Here is an 18642-nt window from a genome sequence, read left to right as displayed (position 1 = left end):
CAGCTCCCAGTCCTCTCTCCAGAGCCTCTAACAATCGTGGGCAACCGTGTGGGTGTCGGGCTTCTCCGCAGACACTTACCTGACCTCAGGACTGAGCTCCCGCCCCCAACGTTCTGGGTGAACCGGAATGGCCGCAGGAGCGGGAACGCAAACGCACTCCCGCGCCTGCGCACGCGCCGTACTCCTGCCGCAGGCCCCCCTCACAAACCCGAGCCCCCGTCTTACTAACTGCGCATGCGGGAAGCTGAGGCTTCTTTCCCGCGTAGCTGCCGTGGGTTCCCAGAGAGCCAATCAGACGAGAGGACTTGACTGCAGCCCCGCCCCCCGCCCCCCAGCTTCCGCGGGCGTCGCACCTCCCTCTTTGGTGAGAGCTGGGGGCGGGACGGGGGAAGTGGACTGGCGCGCCGCGGCTCGGCCGTCTCTGCCCCCTTCCGATCATCCAATCGCAACCAAGACGCCGGGCGCGCGCACGCTCCCTCGAGTTTAACGGTCGCGAGAGGCGCTCGCCCGACACTGACATCGGCAGTGTGAACGGCGGCCAGGTAAGCGGCCGCCAGCCTGCGGGGAGCTGCCGGCCTGCGGGGAGCTGCCGGTCGCGGGAAACAGGGGACGCGACTCGAAGACACCAAGTTAGCGGCCCCCTGAGTGTGCTGATGTGTTAGGGCGGGGAAAAGACAACACTCCCTCGACGCAACCTCAGCGGAGCGCGCGGCCGTGTGGGGGATTTGCTCGCGGCAGTGCACCTTTTCTAGACTCTGCCCTTGAGTGACACCCGCGCGACCCAATCGCTGAGCGCCTCTTCCCGAGGGGCGGGGGGCTTGAGGGATTTCTGTCTCTATTTTTTTTTGACCAGCTTCCTGGGCTTACTTTGAGAATCACGATTGTAGTTGTTGGACCGGTGGTTTTAACTACAGCCTCCCTGCTGCCTACAATTTAGGCAACTGCGTGGGTTCTCCTCGCCTTCATACTTTAACCCGAGAGCCGCCGCCAGCAGCTGCGGTCTGGCTGTGAGCGCGAGAACGTCAGGATCTGGCCTCAAAACCTGAAATCATGCCTTCTTTCCCCCTCTTAGGCTCCCACCAAAGCAAAACGCCTGGTTAACTTTTATATTCTCAGCAGACCCCCATCAGTCGTTCCTCTACCCCCTAACTCCCTTTTTCTGCTAGGAGCTGGGGCCATCAAAAGCGTCATATTTTGTTGATGGGAGATATAAAAGTCTCTGTTCTTATACGCATTCTCCATCAGGTTCTTAAAATTTTGCATTGTATATCTTTTTTTTTTAAATTTTAATTCATCCCCCACTCTCCCACCCATTCCTCCCCACTCTCACGCTCTGCTGGGAAGCATCATCGCATTTCAAGATCCATCTGGATCTACTGCATCCGGATTAACTCAACGGGGGAAATTATAGATGGGGTTGCAGGCCGATCCGCGTCCCTGGAGAGCTTGTGTTTTCCTGCTGGAAGAGCAAGGTGATTTGAATCCAGGTATTTTCGTTGCCAGATGGAAGGTGCAACCCCTGACTTTTTCAATACCCCATTTGTCGTTGGTGATGGGCTGAGTCACTGGGGAGAAATCCGTTTAGCTAGGTCCGGTTACCCTTGGCCTTCACACCTGTCCCTGAAGGAAATGGTTCCTTTGTGAGCTGATGCTCTCTCAAGGTTGTGCTTTGTAAAACCAGGCCCTAGAAAGTGGGAACCTAGAGGGACCAGAATAATAGGTAATTTTCCTCTATTGCACCCCCTGAAATTTCCATCTTGTAAGCAGCATATGTTTTCTTTATTCTTCCCCCTCCCCCACCCACTTACTCCTGGCTTTTTTTTAAGGACATGAATTCCTTAAGAAGCAGGCATGCTGTTTGACTTGTTATAGCCAGTTTGCCTCTGTACATCTAGCTTCAGTTAAATTTTAGTGGACCTGGCAAATAGTTTATTTTTTAAGAAGTGATAACATGCACAGAGTACAAAAGTACTCTACGTATACAGTATATAGTGCACTCCTTCCACTCCCACCTTCCAGCCAGTGGGGAAACAACCACTGTTAACAGTTTAATTGGCTCTTTTCAGTACCAGATTCAATATAGATACCAAGTAGTTCCCATTCATCTATTCACTGTATAAATCAACAAGCATGGATGCTTGGTAGAATTTATTAAAGGAATGAACAAGGCACGTATCAATAAGTATTCCAGTTGTTACACAGTAGAATTGTGTCTGGAACCTTGATTATTAAGCACATAAAATTGTGAAATATTACCTGAAAAGGTACTACTACTTCTGCAAATCAGAAGATTTGTAGATTTTTTATTGACCTAACCACTGGACTGCCAGGGAATTCCCTTTGCCATAATGTTTTAAATGTTTATCCACATTGTAGCATAAATCAGTGCTTTATTCTTTTCTATGACTGAAAAATATTCCATTATACAGATACACAACATTTATTTATCCATTCATCAGTTGATGGACATTTGGGTTGTTTCTGAATTTTGGCTTATCATGAATAATGTTGCTATCCTTAATGTAGATTTGTATAAAAGGATTAAGGTTTCCACAGTCTTGAAAAGACAGTTGCTAGGTTTAATGGCTTTTTATAATAGTTTTTGTTCTTCATTCATTTTCAGACTCCTGGGACCTTCAGACATTTCACAGTCCGAATGTCAGCAGCTGAAAATGCCTTTAGACGATGAAGCATCTGAAGATGACTCAGATTCAGTTTCTTCAAACAGTGCAAGAGCCTACATTTTCCAGTGAGAGAGTGTAACGATTTCTGTACGCTATGGAAGATTTTGACTTGGGGAAACCCTTACAAAAAGCTTCATCTTCTGTAGAATCTGATATAAAAAATTCTCCCCATTCTCTTGGACTGAACTTAAGTACTAATAGGTAAGAATGGGATAGATTTTTTTTTAATGTAATGACAAATCAAAATAACTTTATTTGCATAGTTTGCCAGTTTATCCAAATAGTGTCATAGTTACTGATTTGCATTTAAAAAACCCCAAAACTATGATCAGGAACTGTTCAAGGACAGTTGTTCGGGTTAAGAGTAGTTTCAATCTTTTCATGTTTTTCATTTCTCCCAGAGATGTACTTTTGCATGGGGAACATTGTGAAAAAGAATTTGTTTTGCTAGTTGGAGTTTTCTTTACACTTTTTTTGTTTTCAGGAAATTACAAGTATATCTTTAAAATTTAGTTGTCTAAATATTGTTTCTCCATTTTGAAGTTAAGAGGACAAATAATGTTTCATATTGCAGAAATACCTCACCAGTCTGGAAAGTAGCAATTAAAGTTGAATACTAGGAAGTAAGCAAAAAAGCAGGCTCTGAGTTGACAAAGTAGATGCTATCAAACAATGCATTTTATGCATTTTCTTTTTAAACTATCCCTTGTTTGGTTTGTTTTTAATCAGGGTCTGTTTACTCTCATTTTGTACATAGTCTGGCAAGTTGATTATTTGGTTTCTAAATTACAGTAGGTTAAAAACAGCAAAGAGGCAGGGACCACTGGAGAGGAGATCACCTATAAAAAGCAGGTACAATAAAACAAAAGCACAGCAGTCTGGGGCCTACTGGTAAAGGAGCAAATTTACACACAGTAATAGGTCTTGAAGAAATTGTGTATTTTAAATAAATTAATTCCTTAAAAAATTTGTTCATTCTTTGGCCTCAGAAGGAATTTAAGGCAGCTTACAAGAATACATAAAAGAAGAGGAGAAAGCATAAATTAAAATAGGGAGGAAAGGGAAAAAAAAAGCATGGGATAAGGTCCAGAAATGTTGGCCGTTGTAATCTATACCCACTTCCTGAATGTTGGCCACGCTTTTTGTTTCCTGTATCATTTGACAGCCCCTTTGAAACCCACTTCTAGAAGAAACCCCTTTTAGAACATAGTGTCTGATTTACTTGGAGGAACTTGAATGTGCCTTTCTAATGAAAATTATGTAACTGAAGCGTCTCCCTTTTCATTGTGACTGGCAGTTAAATTGGCCAAATTTAAACTTGATTATTACACAATTATAATTGTATATCTAACACTTAATGGACAACATATTATGTTCTTTCCCTTGAGTTTTTTATTAGTATTTTCTCTGATCCTCTTTATTATTTTACTGTTATTTTCATTAGGTCCTCTTTTTTGCAAATTGTTTGTGAAACAAAGCAGAGCATCGATAAATACAGTGACCTTTCAACGGTTAGAATTTAAATAAATTTTAATGTCCCTAATTATGCCTTGTGGGTTTATAAAACAAATCTGAAATAAACTCATCTCAGATTCGGAAAAGCAGTCCTCCTGGAAAGAATCAGTGCTATTTTACACACTGCATAGGCTAAATAAGTCCTGAATATTTGCTGCTAATTTGGTCGGCACTACTTTTATTCAAAGACAGTGCAAAGATAAGCATCACCTTATCACACCAAATTAGGGGGATCCAGTTAACAAGACTTGACTGTAATTCTGGGCAATGGAGAAAGAATCTCCATAACAAAAAAGGTCTGTTCTTAAAGTGAGGTGAAATAATCCTCTGGAATAATTTAGATCGGAGTAGCTTAGAATTTTTCTTATTGTTTAGCAGAAACTTTTATTTTCTGCTGTACTCTGGAGTGTTCTCTCACTTCTGAAGAAGGTTTTTCTGTTGTGTTCTTAAAAATACAATTAAGTGCTGTCTGTCTTTTCACTGCTGTTTTCCCTTCGTGGACAAACTTGTGATCAGATTTTCAGCAAATGAGGTGCCATTAAGAAGGATTAAATATCAGTAGTTTTGTACTGCTCTGCTAAATCTTGAACTGCTGAATTATTCAACACTTTGGTAGAATGAAGAAAACCATTTGAATTATTTATGTTTCAACAGAAGTAGTCCCCACCTTAGTACAAATGGGGTATCCTCTTTCTCAGGGAAGACCAGACCATCTGTAATTCAAGGTACAGTTGAAGTCCTAACCTCTTTAATGCAAGAGCTACACAACAGTGGAAAGACTGATTCGGAACTTTGGAAAGACTGTGAGGTATCTAGTTTTGTTTCATTTCTGGAATTAATGAAATAATTCTGTTTATAGATATGCCTCTACTAAACTAAATTATTAGAAATTTATATCCTAAAGAGCATGATACTTAAGTTATTGCTAGAATAAAGTGGTCAAGGATATTAATTAGGGAACAATATAGAACAAATGTGAAAAATGATCAAAGGTACGTTTTAACAATATATTAGTGATTAGACATTCTAATTTATACTTTAAATGTGAACTAAAATATTGTCTTTGTTCATAAAAATGAGAATTCCAAAATTATTGATATTGTTACTAATTCTGATCTTTTAAGTAACTTATAGAGTTGTCATCATTTTGTAAAGCCTAAATCCACTTTGAAATATTTCTAATTATAAAGTAAGGCTTCCGTTTAATACCTTATCACATTTAGCTGTGCTACATTGACTTATATTGGTTGTTCAGGTCAAGTGGTTCTTTCTTTTGTCCATAGGTTAAATTGTGACATAAAAATTTAACAGTTAAAAGAATACTTATAAATAAGTTTTGTTTCATGGAATAATGCCCAAGATAGACTTTTCCAAGGCTAGAGTTGGTAACACTTTGTAGAAATGTGTAAAACATTATTATTAAATTCTTTAGAGAGCAGTAGATTTTGTTGTAAATGTTAATCATAGTTTTAAAACTATGTAGAATAAATGGAATGAAAGATTATCTGGTTTAAGAATTCAGCAGCAGCCACCCCTAAGTGTAATTACTTATATTCATTATCCATAGTCATTGGAGTTATAAAAATGACTATTATGGCAAACTTAAAAGAAAACTGAGTTTTAAGTTTTGATACCTTTTTTTCCCATATAACAACCAGTATGTGCTAGTGCAAATGACCTATAAAATGCCATTGTAAAATGATGTAAATAATAATGGAATGTTTTATGAAATGCTTCCCCTAGTATACTTACTCATTAGCTTATAATACCTGAATTGATATGCTTTAAAAAAAAAAATGAGGCATTGCCTCAATGTGGCTTGACTTCTGGCAAATTCATTTTTAAGTAGAAATTGTTACTTTTAGTCTTTGAAATCAACATCTTAAATCAGAATCAGAATATATTTGTGAATTTAAGACACAGATGATTACAAGCCAGAATACCAACCAGGTACTTACACCTTTTAACATTTGAACCAGTTTCTTTCTTTCTGCCCTTTGTTCTCCTGTGATCTAACAGATTATTTTTTTTCTGTTGAGTATTAGTTGACTGCTTAATTTTTATAATGTAGGCATATAATTGATTATTCGCTGAAGAGCTTCTTAAGCTATTTCTTACTTTGACAGAATATGAAATACTTTTTTGGCCATTTCAGTAAAATTTCCTGAATTTGTTTCGTTGTGTTTTCATAGCCTATGAAAATAGAAGTCTCTGATGCTTTAGGGTAATGATTTAGAAAGAATGGGAAGGTAATGATTGCGCAAGTTTTATTTCCCTGAATTTCATGTTTACACCTTTCTTTTGGAATAGTAACATTTGTCTGATTTCTACCACTTATAAGAAACTAATCTACATTATTACAGTAAAGAACTAAACCTCCACAGAGCTCTGGAAGAGATCTGGGGATGACCTGATTCTTTAGAATTCCTTTATAAAACATCTCTTCTGGGATTCTTAAGTTTATCACTGCTTAAACTTGGGAAGGTTATGTATTTTTATTAGATCAGGAAAGAATCTTTTAAGGCATTTCCATAGAAATACTTTAATATGTTCTTAAGTACTTGCTAATATTTCTGTGATTGTAAGAAAAATTTAAAAGCACATCATTAACTAAATTATTTTAGCATTTTAACAATTTAGCACTACTGATTATGTATATAATAGTAATAGTTATGTGATAATTATTGAGTATTTGCCGGGCAGTATACTAGATACTTTCTGTCAGTGGCACTCAACCTTATTGGACCCAAAGCCCTCTTTTTATAACAGTTTCAAAATAACATCAACTTATATTGTCCTGAAATGAAATTCACAGATAATATAACCTGCCTGTATCTGCTTTTAAAAAAAAATCAATGTAATGTCCTGTGCTATAAAATAGTTACTTATAATAAGATAATATGTAAATGTATAAATACTCAGACATATCCACATTAGAAAACATAATGTAGCAGCAGTCTGGTGTTTACTTCTATGTAGACTCACCTTGAATGCAGCAGCTATCAACACAGACTGATACATCTGCCTTGCACTGATGATCCAGCACTGCAACTGGTGACATGATTTTTTGAAATGGTGACTCATTTCTGAGCAAGTTCTGAAACATCTTGGTAGTTGCATTCCTGGACAATTTGGTGATTTGAAAACTATGCAAAATATGTATCATTTTTATAATATAAAATGGACACAGGACAGTTCTTTATTGTCAGGGACTATCCTGTGATTTGTTTCCCTGGATCCTGCCCACTAAATGCTCGTGGTGCTCCCGCTATCCTTGTGACAACCATGACCTCACAGATTTTCAAAATATACTTCCCCCATTGAGATCACTGCTTTACGTGCATCACATTTAAATTTAAAATTTAGTCCTCTCAGCCACCTATGAGGTGTTGCTGTTCCCCTTTTATAAATTAGGAAACTGAGGCATAAAGAAGTTAAATTTACTTGTTCAGGACCACCCAGGTTGTTGGTGGAGAGGTGGGAGTCTGGCCTGGGAAAAGCCCATAGGATGTTTCCCAGGCCAGACTAGAGCAGCGGACGGCAGCAGCCCCCGTTCAGGCTAATAGGGCCAGGCACCTGTGCTCAGGGGAAAACTTGGCACCCATGCCCTCCAGCAGTATGTAAGATGCGGGTGGTATACATAGGTTTAGTTGGAAATGAATAATAGCCCTTCTTAATAATTAAGTGGATAATGTTATTCACAGTATTAGTAATATTCTTAAATTAGCTTACTTAAAATTAAAACACTAACAAAAAAGTCTGACTCGGAAAAACAGTCTCCACTAATTTATGGCCTGAATGAACTATTTATTTGTATCCTAAATAAGAAAATGATGATAAGGATGTGATTAATCTCAAGTGTCTCACATACTATGAAGCCATTTTTTGTTAAGTAAATTGTTATTCTATCATAATTTAGTTTTATGTGAATAATAACTTCATTAGGATAAAAATAACTCCTAAAGGTATAGAGGTATAACTGAATAAGAAAACTGTTGCCTGATGATTTCTTTTATGTTTTGATTAATATAAGATACTTTATAAGTTGAGAAGGTAAGGGACTTGATTTGATCTAGTCCACCTTGTCCTGAAGTCAATTGATTTAGATTTCACGCTTCCTATCAGTACCATCATATTTCATTTTAAGGCTTCCTTTTCCAGTCTTGAGGTTTTCTCCACTTTACCTTAATACCGTTATACAGGTTTCAACTTAATTCTGTTATATAAGTGGCTTTCACCATGAACCTCAAGGGTCTCTGGATTGTGTAGTCTATAATACCAAGAAAAGCGCAGCTAGCAGTATCCATTGTTATACACTCGTTTAGACTGTGTATCTGAGTGTCCACTCTTGGCCTTGTGTCCTAGGTGCTGGAGATGGGGTGGGCACAGGGGTGGGAGACAGACAGGTTAACCAGGAGAACAAGTGAGAGACTTTCCGACTGTGGTAAACGCTCCGAAGGAACTAAACAGGGTGCCAAGAGAGAGAGCGACTGTGAGGGTGGTCTGGGAAACTCTTCGAGAGAAGATGATAATTGAGCTGAAATCGCAGCGGGGAAAGAAGCCAGCCATGTTGAGAACTGCGGAGAGGGCTTTCCAGGTAGAGGGTACAGCAAGTGCGAGACTTTTGAGGCGGAAGACAGTTTTGGCGTGTCCAGGGAACAGAAGGGGGCCAGCGAGGCTGGTGTGTGTCGAGAAAGGGACAGAGAGATTTGAGATGAAGCTGGGAGGTGTAGATCAGCCGGATCACGCAGGGCCCTGTAGGGAATGACCGGAGTGGAGAGGCACCGAAAGGTTTTAAACAGGGAAGCCAGTTGTGGTAGCTACTTGTTGACATTGTATGTTATTACATACGGTCTGTTACTGAAAGTAGACCAGCCTTTAGATTGAATTCAGCCTCTGGAGAAGTCCGTGCCCCCTCTCCTCCCGTGTTTTGGCCTAGTCTAGTTATAAGAGCACTTAACTACTCTTGGGGGTCAGGATGGATCAGGACCTAAAAGTGGCCGTGAAGGGAATTATAGGTCACTTCCCTAGGTTTTCAGAGTCATTTTTTCATTCTTTTTCAGCTGCAGTGCTGTAAAGCACTTTAATATCTGACTCTAAAAGAGGTTTCTTAACTTGAAGAACAACTAAATTAGGGATCAAATTCTCCTAATAGTAAACTATTTGTGGTTTTAAGATGTGGGATTCTTTTACTGAGTCCAGGTTAATGTTTAAGAAAACCATTAGGTGTTATGAGGAAAGGAAGAGGGACTTAAGACAAATGTAAAGTACAACTAGCAGCAGTTCTTGATTAATCAGAAATGGTAGCAGATGACATCAAATTAAGATGCCATTTGAAAAAGAAGATTTACTCAGACCCTCAAATTTACCCAGACCACAGGTAACATAAGAAAGGGGTGCCCAAGCCTATGTCTGTGTACTTTTGCATTACATATAGTTTTATAATTAATTTAGCTTATGACTTTTACATTAAAAACACATTTTTAAAAAAGGCTCTTTCCCACTGGAGGAATATTTCTGTGAAATATTAGGTTAAAAATTTATGTCTAACTAAAATATTTTATAATTTACTAGACCAGGTGGTTACAACTATTTAATTTGGTGGAAAAACAATGCCAAGAGCAGATAGTTGCCCAGCAGGAACAGTTCCACAACCAAATTCAAGTAAGTTCTTTATATTGATTCTTGTTTTATATTGTAAGATTTGCAGAAGAACCAATTAGTTAATTTTTTTTTCCCCTTTTTTTTTGGGAGAAGGAAGGATTCATTACTTGCAGCAAATGAGGAGAACACCAGGGATCTTTTCCCAAAGCAGTGTCTCCCCAAACTGCAAAACTGGGGAAGTTTTAAACTAAGGGTACATGCATAATTGTGAGGGGGCTGAAGCGGAGGAGAACTCAGCATAGAATTGGGATGAAGGTCCACAGAGTCCAAGCTGTAGTTGATTGAAGTCCAGAGGGTCAGCATCATCATTCCATCCTCCACCTGGGTGGGGGCCCGAGTTCCTGGTGTCAGCACTTACTGAAGCTCAGGTTCTTTGTGTCTCATCCCAGGAAGAATGCAGTGAGAGACAAAGTGATAGGTAAGAAGTAGATTTATTTATTTAGAGGTACGCCTTCCATATATAGGACTCGGACTGTCTCTAAAAGGTGAGAGTGGCCCTGGGAGAAATGCCAGAGTGTGGGCCATCTCAAAGATCCCAATTAGTTAGTTCTTTATATCAGTTTTGTTTATAAACTAAATATAATGCACATGTGTCATCTTTAGGGTAATATCTCTTATTTTTAAACACAATATTTTAAGACATTTATAAAAATGTGATGTTAATATACATCCTTGGCCAAATCTGTAACTTTTTTATTTTCAGCGTATACAGAAGGAGATAAAAAATTTAGTCAAGTTACAGACCAATAATGCTTCCTGGGCTTCCTGTGATAGAAGTTCTTTAAGCAGACAAATATCTTCAGAAAGTCAAATGGGTTTTTTTTCTGAAAACAGTGAGAGAAATGAATCTGTTATCAGTTATCCCAAGTCTAAAGAACCTGAAATGCAGCGAGAAACATCCATGTCACAACCAGACTGCAATGTGGATAGTAGCTCAGTGAGCAGTGGGTATGGTACCTTTTGTGTCTCAGAACTAAATACCTACAAATCTAAGGACGCTCAAGAGTTCATGGAGCACGCAGAGGTTTCTAAAGGACAGTTTGGAGCACCGGTGGTGCAAAAGGAGTCACTTGTAGATGGTGTGAAAAACCAGAGTTTTTATATACATACAAATGAAGAATTTTGTGCATCTTTAAAGGAAGATACTCCCATTTTTCCTGGTGAATTTGAACACAGTTTTCTGGGTGAAAATAAGATTTCGGAAGCATACAGTGGAAAAACAGATAAGTAAGTAGAATTTCTCCATCACTTGAAGGGAATTTGACTTGTTTATTACATTTATAATAAGCTAAACATGTTTAGTAAATACAGCTGCTTTTAGTAGGAATGAGATGTGTTTGAATGTCTATCAGTTTTATCAAATTGTTTTATTTACTGCCTGTGGAAAAAACTGAAATTAACAAAGCACACTACATGCTAACAACATCTGTCTTCCCATTTACAATGTTATAAGACTACGAAAACTCTTAAGGTGAGAGGCCTTGCCAGAAAAATACCTTTTGTATTTTCTAGTCACTATCGACTTGCTGAAAATTAGAGTATAGGACTGCATCAACAGTGGAATTTTGTCGCACTTTTTCATATAATTTAAAACAAAAAATTATATACAAGCATACTCAGTTTTATGTTTTTTGTTTATAAGAAGAGATTTTGTAAGTTAAATGACATTTTGATTGACCCAGGTAAGAGAAACTTTTGGTAAAAGAAACTTTGGCTGAACGTTTGTAAAGCAAATAATCCCTTAAAATTATGTTCCGTTTTATGTCTCTGAAATATGTCATCCAGTGTAAGGTATTTTGCTGTGGCAACACAATCTTGGGTACCCATAAGTATAATTATAAGGCCATCTAAATAAGTATGCTTTCACTGTGGAGATATACTGAGTACTTGAAGAGACCACTATGGTGGTTTTTGTTCTGTTCCATGGCTACAGACTATAAGTATTGTTAATCACTGCTAGTCAGTCTTTTTCTTCATTTTGCCTTTAATAGTAAGATATTGTAAGAAGAAATTTATGTGAATCAATAAAAATCCATCCTCTCTCTGCTATTAGAAAAACAACTCAAAGCATTTTTCACTGACATAGTATCTACTAGTGTTTAGTTTTATTTGTGAAGGACAGCATTTAAAGAGAGGTGTTTTGTTTTTTTCTTTTTAAATAGTAAATCTATAACATCATGGGCTCAAAAGCTGAAGCAGAGCCAACCAAAGAGAGCACATAAAGAAGAGGGGTGTTCAAAACCTATGCAAGGAAATGAGCAAACCAAGAAATCACCAATTGAGAAAGTAGGTGATAAGTCACTTGACTCTGGCATGCTTCATCTATGGACAATTAGGATAATTATGTTGATTTTACCACGTGTTCATTAACATAAATTTTTTACCCTTTGTTTTGTATTGTTAATTTGTTCCATTGACATATCTTTTTTGGTGTCTCAAAGGATGGGAAACAATGCTCCAATTAGTGGTTCTTTAGTAGACTGGAAATCAAAACCAGTGAGGGATAAAGTACTACTAAAAAAAAAGGAAACATTTTGTAAAGGTCCTAATTCTCTTTGTAATGCAAATGTTTACGAGTAATACATTGTTTTTTAAAAAAACCCTCAAATAATTTGTTCTGCTGTTAAGTTGTAATAAGTAGTACTCTATGTGTGAACGCTTTAAGTTGCAATTATAAAAACAGTTGAAGCTTGGACAACTCTGAATTTATAATCCAAATTGTAAGAGATTGAATGTTTAAATTCTAAACATTCATTTAAATTCCTTTTGCTCATATAGCAGCGGCTTTTGTTAACGAGCTATAGCTACTGAGTAAGTTTTAAACATCTTTAAAGACCTTTTGGCCTAAATTGTCATAGAATAACATTGTTTAGTATAATACATTGAAATTGCAAAGTCAAGTCTCTCTACAAACTTGATTCCTTTGGAAACTGGCCATGTCTTGATCATCCTAAACATAGTCTTTCCATCTTCCTTTGAAAAAGATCTATTAAAGAATAGAAGTTGTGGGGACATTCCTGGTGGCGCAGTGGTTAAGAATCCTCCTGCCAATGCAGGGGACACGGGTTCGAGCCCTGGTCCGGGAAGATCCCACATGCCGCGGAGCAATTAAGCCCACGTGCCACAACTACCAAAGCCTGTGCTCCTAGAGCCCGTGCGCCACAACTACCAAAGCCTGTGCTCCTAGAGCCCGTGCTCCGCAACAAGAGAAGCCCCCGCAATGAGAAGCACATGCACTGCAATGAAGAGCAGCCTCTGCTCGCCGCAGCTAGAGAAAGCCCGCACACAGCAACAAAGACCCAACGCAGCCAAAAATAAAATAATTAAAAAAAAAGAATAGAAGTCGTAAGAAGGCAGTCCCCCAGCCTTCATAAGGCAATATTTCTCTTTCAGTAAATTTTCTTTCTTCAGCCCATGATACTTAGGCTTCTTGATATCATCATTTTTTTAACTTACTCACATTTGTGTTGAGGAGGGAAATGAAGGTGAAGAAGCTACATGAACCGTCAAGCCTCGGGGGCTGGTGCTGTATTGGTAGCTCTGTTCTTTTGAACCTGTGTGCCATCAAGCATGGTATATCCTTATTTGGTGTGGTGACATAAAAGCATTTGGAGACTGGGGTGAAAGTTGTTTTTTTCATTGGAATAGGTTGGCAGAAATGGAGAATGTTTTCATATATAGTAGCTTCATTTTTTCTGTTTTTACCTTAACTGAAACTCAGTTTGTGGAGACTTTCTCACTTCTGATGAACTTTGGATTTGTGGTGTGTAACTTGGTGGATTCACTGTCTTTTGTGGCTGTGGATCGGTATTTGTTCTGTGTAGCCCTGTGGTTTCCAGAATTTACTGCACATTGGGGTCACCTGAGGAGCCTTAAAAATCTACTTATGACTGGCCGCCAGCTCCAGGCAGTCTGTCCTCATTGGTGCAGTTGTGACCTATGATCAGGCGGTTTAAAAGCTCCTCAGGTGATTCTTATGTGCTGTAAAGCCTGGAACCAATGATCTAGCCTAATTTTCTCCCTTGATTCAGTGGAGAATTGACAAGCAGCTGAAGGGTCAGAGACACTGCCTGAGAAATATGCCCTTGTGGGGGATAGGTCTACCTAGTAGCCTGTTCTGCCTCTGGGGATGTCAGTTGCGCAGGGGGTAAAGCTGTGATGAGGGCATGATTCCGTTTGAATTTTTCCTTTTCTTTGATCATCTCTGGACAAGTTTTATTTTTCCTATTTTTAAAAGGTGAATTAGATATTTTTGCTATTAAATCATTAGGGGAAATCAAGTTTCTTTGGTGTGTCCAAGTTTTAAATGGCTTTCAGGTAGTGGTGGTTATTGAATCAGACACCACACCTGAAATGCACTTCTTACTTGCATAATTCTGAATCAAATTCTGTGGATTCACAAAAGTTGGAACTTTCTTCTTTAGTTCATCCTTTCTCTTCTCCCATTGTTTTTTTTTTCCATTTTCAGTCTAAATCCAGGGAATCTTTATGATCAGAATTCTCTTGGGATCCAATTTTCTTTTTATACAAGCTAGTTTATTTGGGGTCCTAGCTATCTTGAAGCATGTCTTGAAATTGGATATTGTTTAGCACAAGGATTTTCCAAAGCTCAAGTCGGTCTTTGTTTCCTTGGTCCTTTGTCTGGGACAGACTGGCTGTTACCATTTCCCCAGGTGTGGGCTCCATGGTGGTTTTTCAGATGCTGCTAGACTGTTACTGATGAAGATCCTGTGCTAGGCTGAGGCCAGCTTCTTGGGAAGGGCTTTCCTTGCACCATACTTTCGTTGCTTTTCAAAAGCCAGGCCTGTTTTCTTCAGCTGATGCCCTGTGGCCCGGAAGAGTGCAGCAGGCCGCCGTGTGAAGTGGGCCCCCTCCAGCCAAGGGGCGTGTGTCGACTGAGCACGTGAAGGTTTACACCAAAGAACCAGGAAAAAGTCAAAATATTTTAATTGGGATTTTTCACTTATTCTTCTGCAGTCAGCTTCTCTTAGTCTGTTAAGTACAGAGACGCAACAGAAATTTGAACAGGTAGGCGTTTTAGGAGAGACATTTGATGAAAAGGAGGCTAAAGTGGTGCCTTAGAAGGCTGAGAGGATAACCCCTCCTTGGCATGTAGAATGTCATCAGCTTAGCGTGCTTTTGCTTTTGCAGTGGGTTCACAGGTGGTTGTAAGCAAATAGAGCTAAATACTTTTCAACAGGAATTAAAAGTTTGATGGTGGTGAAGCTCATAAGAAAAATTCTGATGAAAATCACATATCTCTCTGGGGAAACACAGATTTCTTGTGACAATGCCAGAGATATTGTGAGGAGAGTTTAGCTTAGAATTTTTATTAGAATTGAGGATAAGCATTTTTAGCCTTTTCTGGTAACCAATTATTTGCATATAAGATGTAGTCTACTATTTAAAGTTCATAGTAATTATTGATATGCAGTTTTCAGAGTTGATTTATTGTCTTAATGATAAAAATGAATTGTTTTGGCTTTTACACTAATTTTTATACTAAATGACTTTAATTCTAGGCACTTGAAGTTTCTTTTGGAAGTCGATGGCAAATTATAAATACATTTTCTTTTTTTAAAAAAATTAATTTATCTTTGGTTGTGTTGGGTCTTTGCTGTGCACGGGCTTTTTCTAGTTGTGGTGAGCGGGGGTTACTCTTCATTGCTGTGAACGGGCTTCTCATTGCAGTGGCTTCTCTTGTTGCGGAGCACGGGCCCTAGGTGCACAGGCTTTGGTAGTTGTGGCATGCAGGCTCAGTAGTTGTGGCTCGCGAACTCTAGCGCACAGGCTCAGTAGTTTTGGCGAACGGGCTTAGTTGCTCCGCGGCATGTGGAATCTTCCCGTACCAGGGCTCAAACCCATGTCCCCAGCATTGGCAGGCGGATTCTTAACCACTGCGCCACCAGGGAAGTCCATAAATGCATTTTCATTCTGCACTCATATTGTCTGCTTCCGGTTTCCTCTTTCATCTCCACAGAGAATCAAAATAAACTTTTGTAAATTACACAGGAATAGAAAATCCTTCATTGTTAATTCCTATCATTTTGCGATTCTTGTAACCATGGGGAAAACCAGGCTTGCTTTCTTTGTGAACCTCTGAAAGTTTCTCTACGCCTGGGTTTGACACCTGGCTCTTATTCCTTGTGTCAGCAGTCTGTGCCTAAGGATTTTTAGCTGGCAACTAATGCTTTTCTTTCTTGAATTGTAGTCTGATTTCACTGCTGCTACACATTCTCGAGCCTTTTACCTCAGCAAACCAGATGAGAGTCCAAATTGTTGGATGTCTGATTCAGGAACAGGTATGATACTTATATTTCTAAAGAGTTTTTTCCAAAATAATAACGTGTGCATATTAGAGTGGTTTCTGTAAAAGTATTATGTGTTGTCTTGTGCCTCTGGTAGCTGTAACTTCCTTACTTGCCTTACTTTGTGTTACAAGTTCTGTAAAGATAGAAAGCAGGACTTTTGCAGTTATTTCAAACAGCTGCAAAAATCATCTCAGCATTTTTCAGATACTCCAAAATGAATTAAGAAATTCAAACTGTCTGTAAGCCATTCTTTACTCTCCACGGTGAGCTTATTTTAGCTTTAATGGCTTTACATACTGACTCCTTTTTCCCGCAACCCCACATCCAATTCAGGATGAATTAGCTTTGCCTTGTGAAAATTACCATGATCCGATCACCTGTCACCACCTTCCTGCTCTCACCCTAACAGAGCCCCATCACCTGTCCCCTGGCTTCCCGCGAGCTTCCTAACCAGCCTCCCTGCTTTCACCCTTGCAGCTTCCATCTGTTCTCAACACAGTAGCCAATGTGATCCTTTTTAAAGACAGGTCAGATCTTGTGACTCCTCTGCTCAAGCCCTGCGGTGGTTCCACTTCCCTCAGAATAACAGTCGGGAGGGAGTCTGTCCTTACAGAGGCCTGCAGGCCCGGAGACATCTAGCTCTGCTCTTTGACCTCACTGTCTGCTGCTCTCTCCCTTTCTCTGCTTCAGTAGAGAGGCTGTTTGCTCAAATATGCCAGATAAGTTCTCATTTTAGGGCTTTTGCTTTGGCTGCTTCCTGTATGTGGAATGTTCTCCCCCCCGCCCATTACGGGGGAGCTCCTTCATATATGGCTAACACGGCCAACCCTGACCACCCTATTCAGAAAGAGCGCCTGCCCTCCCTTCCACACGCACTGCATATTCCCTTACACTGATTTGTAACTTTTACTAGAGTGCTTACCACCTTCTGACATACTGTGGGTACTGCGTGATTGACTTACGGTTCACAGCTCACTCTTCACGCCTCCTCCTCCCCAGCTGGTACAGTAAACGCTCAATAAGGATTTGAATTATTGAATTCTTTAGGTTGCTTCTATGTATGTCTGTACTGTGCATAAAGGAATTGTCTTTAAAACATATTTTAAATTGCACGTGTTTATCTTGACTTTTAATAATATGATAGTTCAGTTTAAAATATTTGGATCATTAAGTTAGGACTCTTACATGGCAAGGCATTTATGTGAATTTTTTCCCTTCCAAATTCAATTTCCTGTATCCAGATAGCCAAAAACTTCCCATATTTAATTTTCTTTAGGTAAAAATAAGTTATTCTAGAGCACATAGTTCCCATGTTTAATTTTCTTTAGGTAGAAATAAGTTACTCTGAAAGCATTTTTGTTCTTTTTCCTCACCTTATCTATTCTGTGTATTTGTTCACATTAGGACTGACTTACTGGAAACTGGAGGAGAAGGACACGTATCACTCTCTGTCTGGGACTCCAGCCGCCTCCACGGATACGTCACCAAGCCAGGTAATTTAATAACCCGCGATGCACGTGTGTATCTGTTGTACAATTGTATACACTGGTTCGTTTACAAAGTTTGTATTTTTCAATTTCTGATACACAGAAAAAAGCATGGGCTTTAAATCATATCTGCCTGCTTTCAGGTTTGGTCTCTGTCATTCACTGCTTGTGTGATCTTAGGAACGTTACTTAAAAATGGAATTAAAAATGCCTGGTAGTGTTTTATGAAATGAAATGACATGGTTTTGTGCCCACTATTTTAAATATAGTAGGTACACAAATAAACTTCTTCCCCCGTTCCCAGGCGTGGTTTTGATTTTCTGTTCTGTTACACCCTCCCGCTGATCCGTTTGTATTATAATTATGAGCAATTTAATTTGCTGTTTTGATTTTCTTTGAGCAAGAAATGTAAATATTTTGTTGACTTCAGAGGAAAGAAATAAAAATATCCAGTATGTGTACATCGATGTATATATCTCACTTCTGTGTTTAGATCAGGAGATGAGAGAACAGGTTGGAGGAAAGGAGAGATACAATTAAAGTAACCGGGAGAGCTGTAAACACGAGTGACAGGCATAGATGGACAGGACAACATGGGACCAGTGTATTTTTGGACATCGGAGTCCCAGAGAGGGTGGGAACCAGCATTCTGTCCTTCAGGAAAGGAGGAAAAAAGAGACAGATAAACACTAAGAAGGAAGGCGGGGGGAAGTGAGATTGAGGGGTCTGGGAGACTCGGTGGGCTTTGCAACTACAGGGCTCACTGTTTGTGTTTCTTGGTCTTCAACATCAGTAAATTAACACTATATTTTGTTGGCTCAAAATATAAAGTTGCCATCAATTTTAAGACTTCCTGTTTCATATTCTACCAAGAAAAAAAATTCATCAATCCGACGGATACAATGCTTATCCCTTAGAATTTATATTTTGTAGACTTAAACATATATTTTTATCCTATAATTCTCGTACATACTTATGGAT

At 39.1% G+C, this 18642-nt stretch overlaps 1 protein-coding gene across 2 annotated transcripts in view; it reads left to right on the top strand.

Annotated features, from left to right (window-relative positions):
- The first annotated feature begins 445 nt into the window (after window positions 1-445).
- The window catches only part of MPHOSPH9 (M-phase phosphoprotein 9), a 51300-nt gene continuing 33103 nt past the window's right edge, over window positions 446-18642 (top strand). The window contains exons 1-8 of one of the 2 annotated variants that reach the window (XM_065889926.1): window positions 446-542; window positions 2624-2885; window positions 4854-5007; window positions 9774-9863; window positions 10567-11090; window positions 12026-12149; window positions 16075-16165; window positions 17579-17667. In XM_065889926.1, the coding sequence (XP_065745998.1) occupies window positions 2779-2885; window positions 4854-5007; window positions 9774-9863; window positions 10567-11090; window positions 12026-12149; window positions 16075-16165; window positions 17579-17667 (1179 nt within the window). In that variant the 5' untranslated portion in view covers window positions 446-542; window positions 2624-2778. Of the gene's footprint in view, window positions 543-2623; window positions 2886-4853; window positions 5008-9773; window positions 9864-10566; window positions 11091-12025; window positions 12150-16074; window positions 16166-17578; window positions 17668-18642 lie in introns of those variants that run through there. The other variant, XM_065889927.1, reaches the window with a different exon arrangement.

The sequence above is a fragment of the Phocoena phocoena genome, chromosome 13, assembly GCF_963924675.1.
Source record: "Phocoena phocoena chromosome 13, mPhoPho1.1, whole genome shotgun sequence".
NCBI classification, from domain to species: domain Eukaryota; kingdom Metazoa; phylum Chordata; class Mammalia; order Artiodactyla; family Phocoenidae; genus Phocoena; species Phocoena phocoena.
Note: the sequence above shows the minus strand (reverse complement) of the source record. Positions and strands in the feature narration are given on the sequence as shown.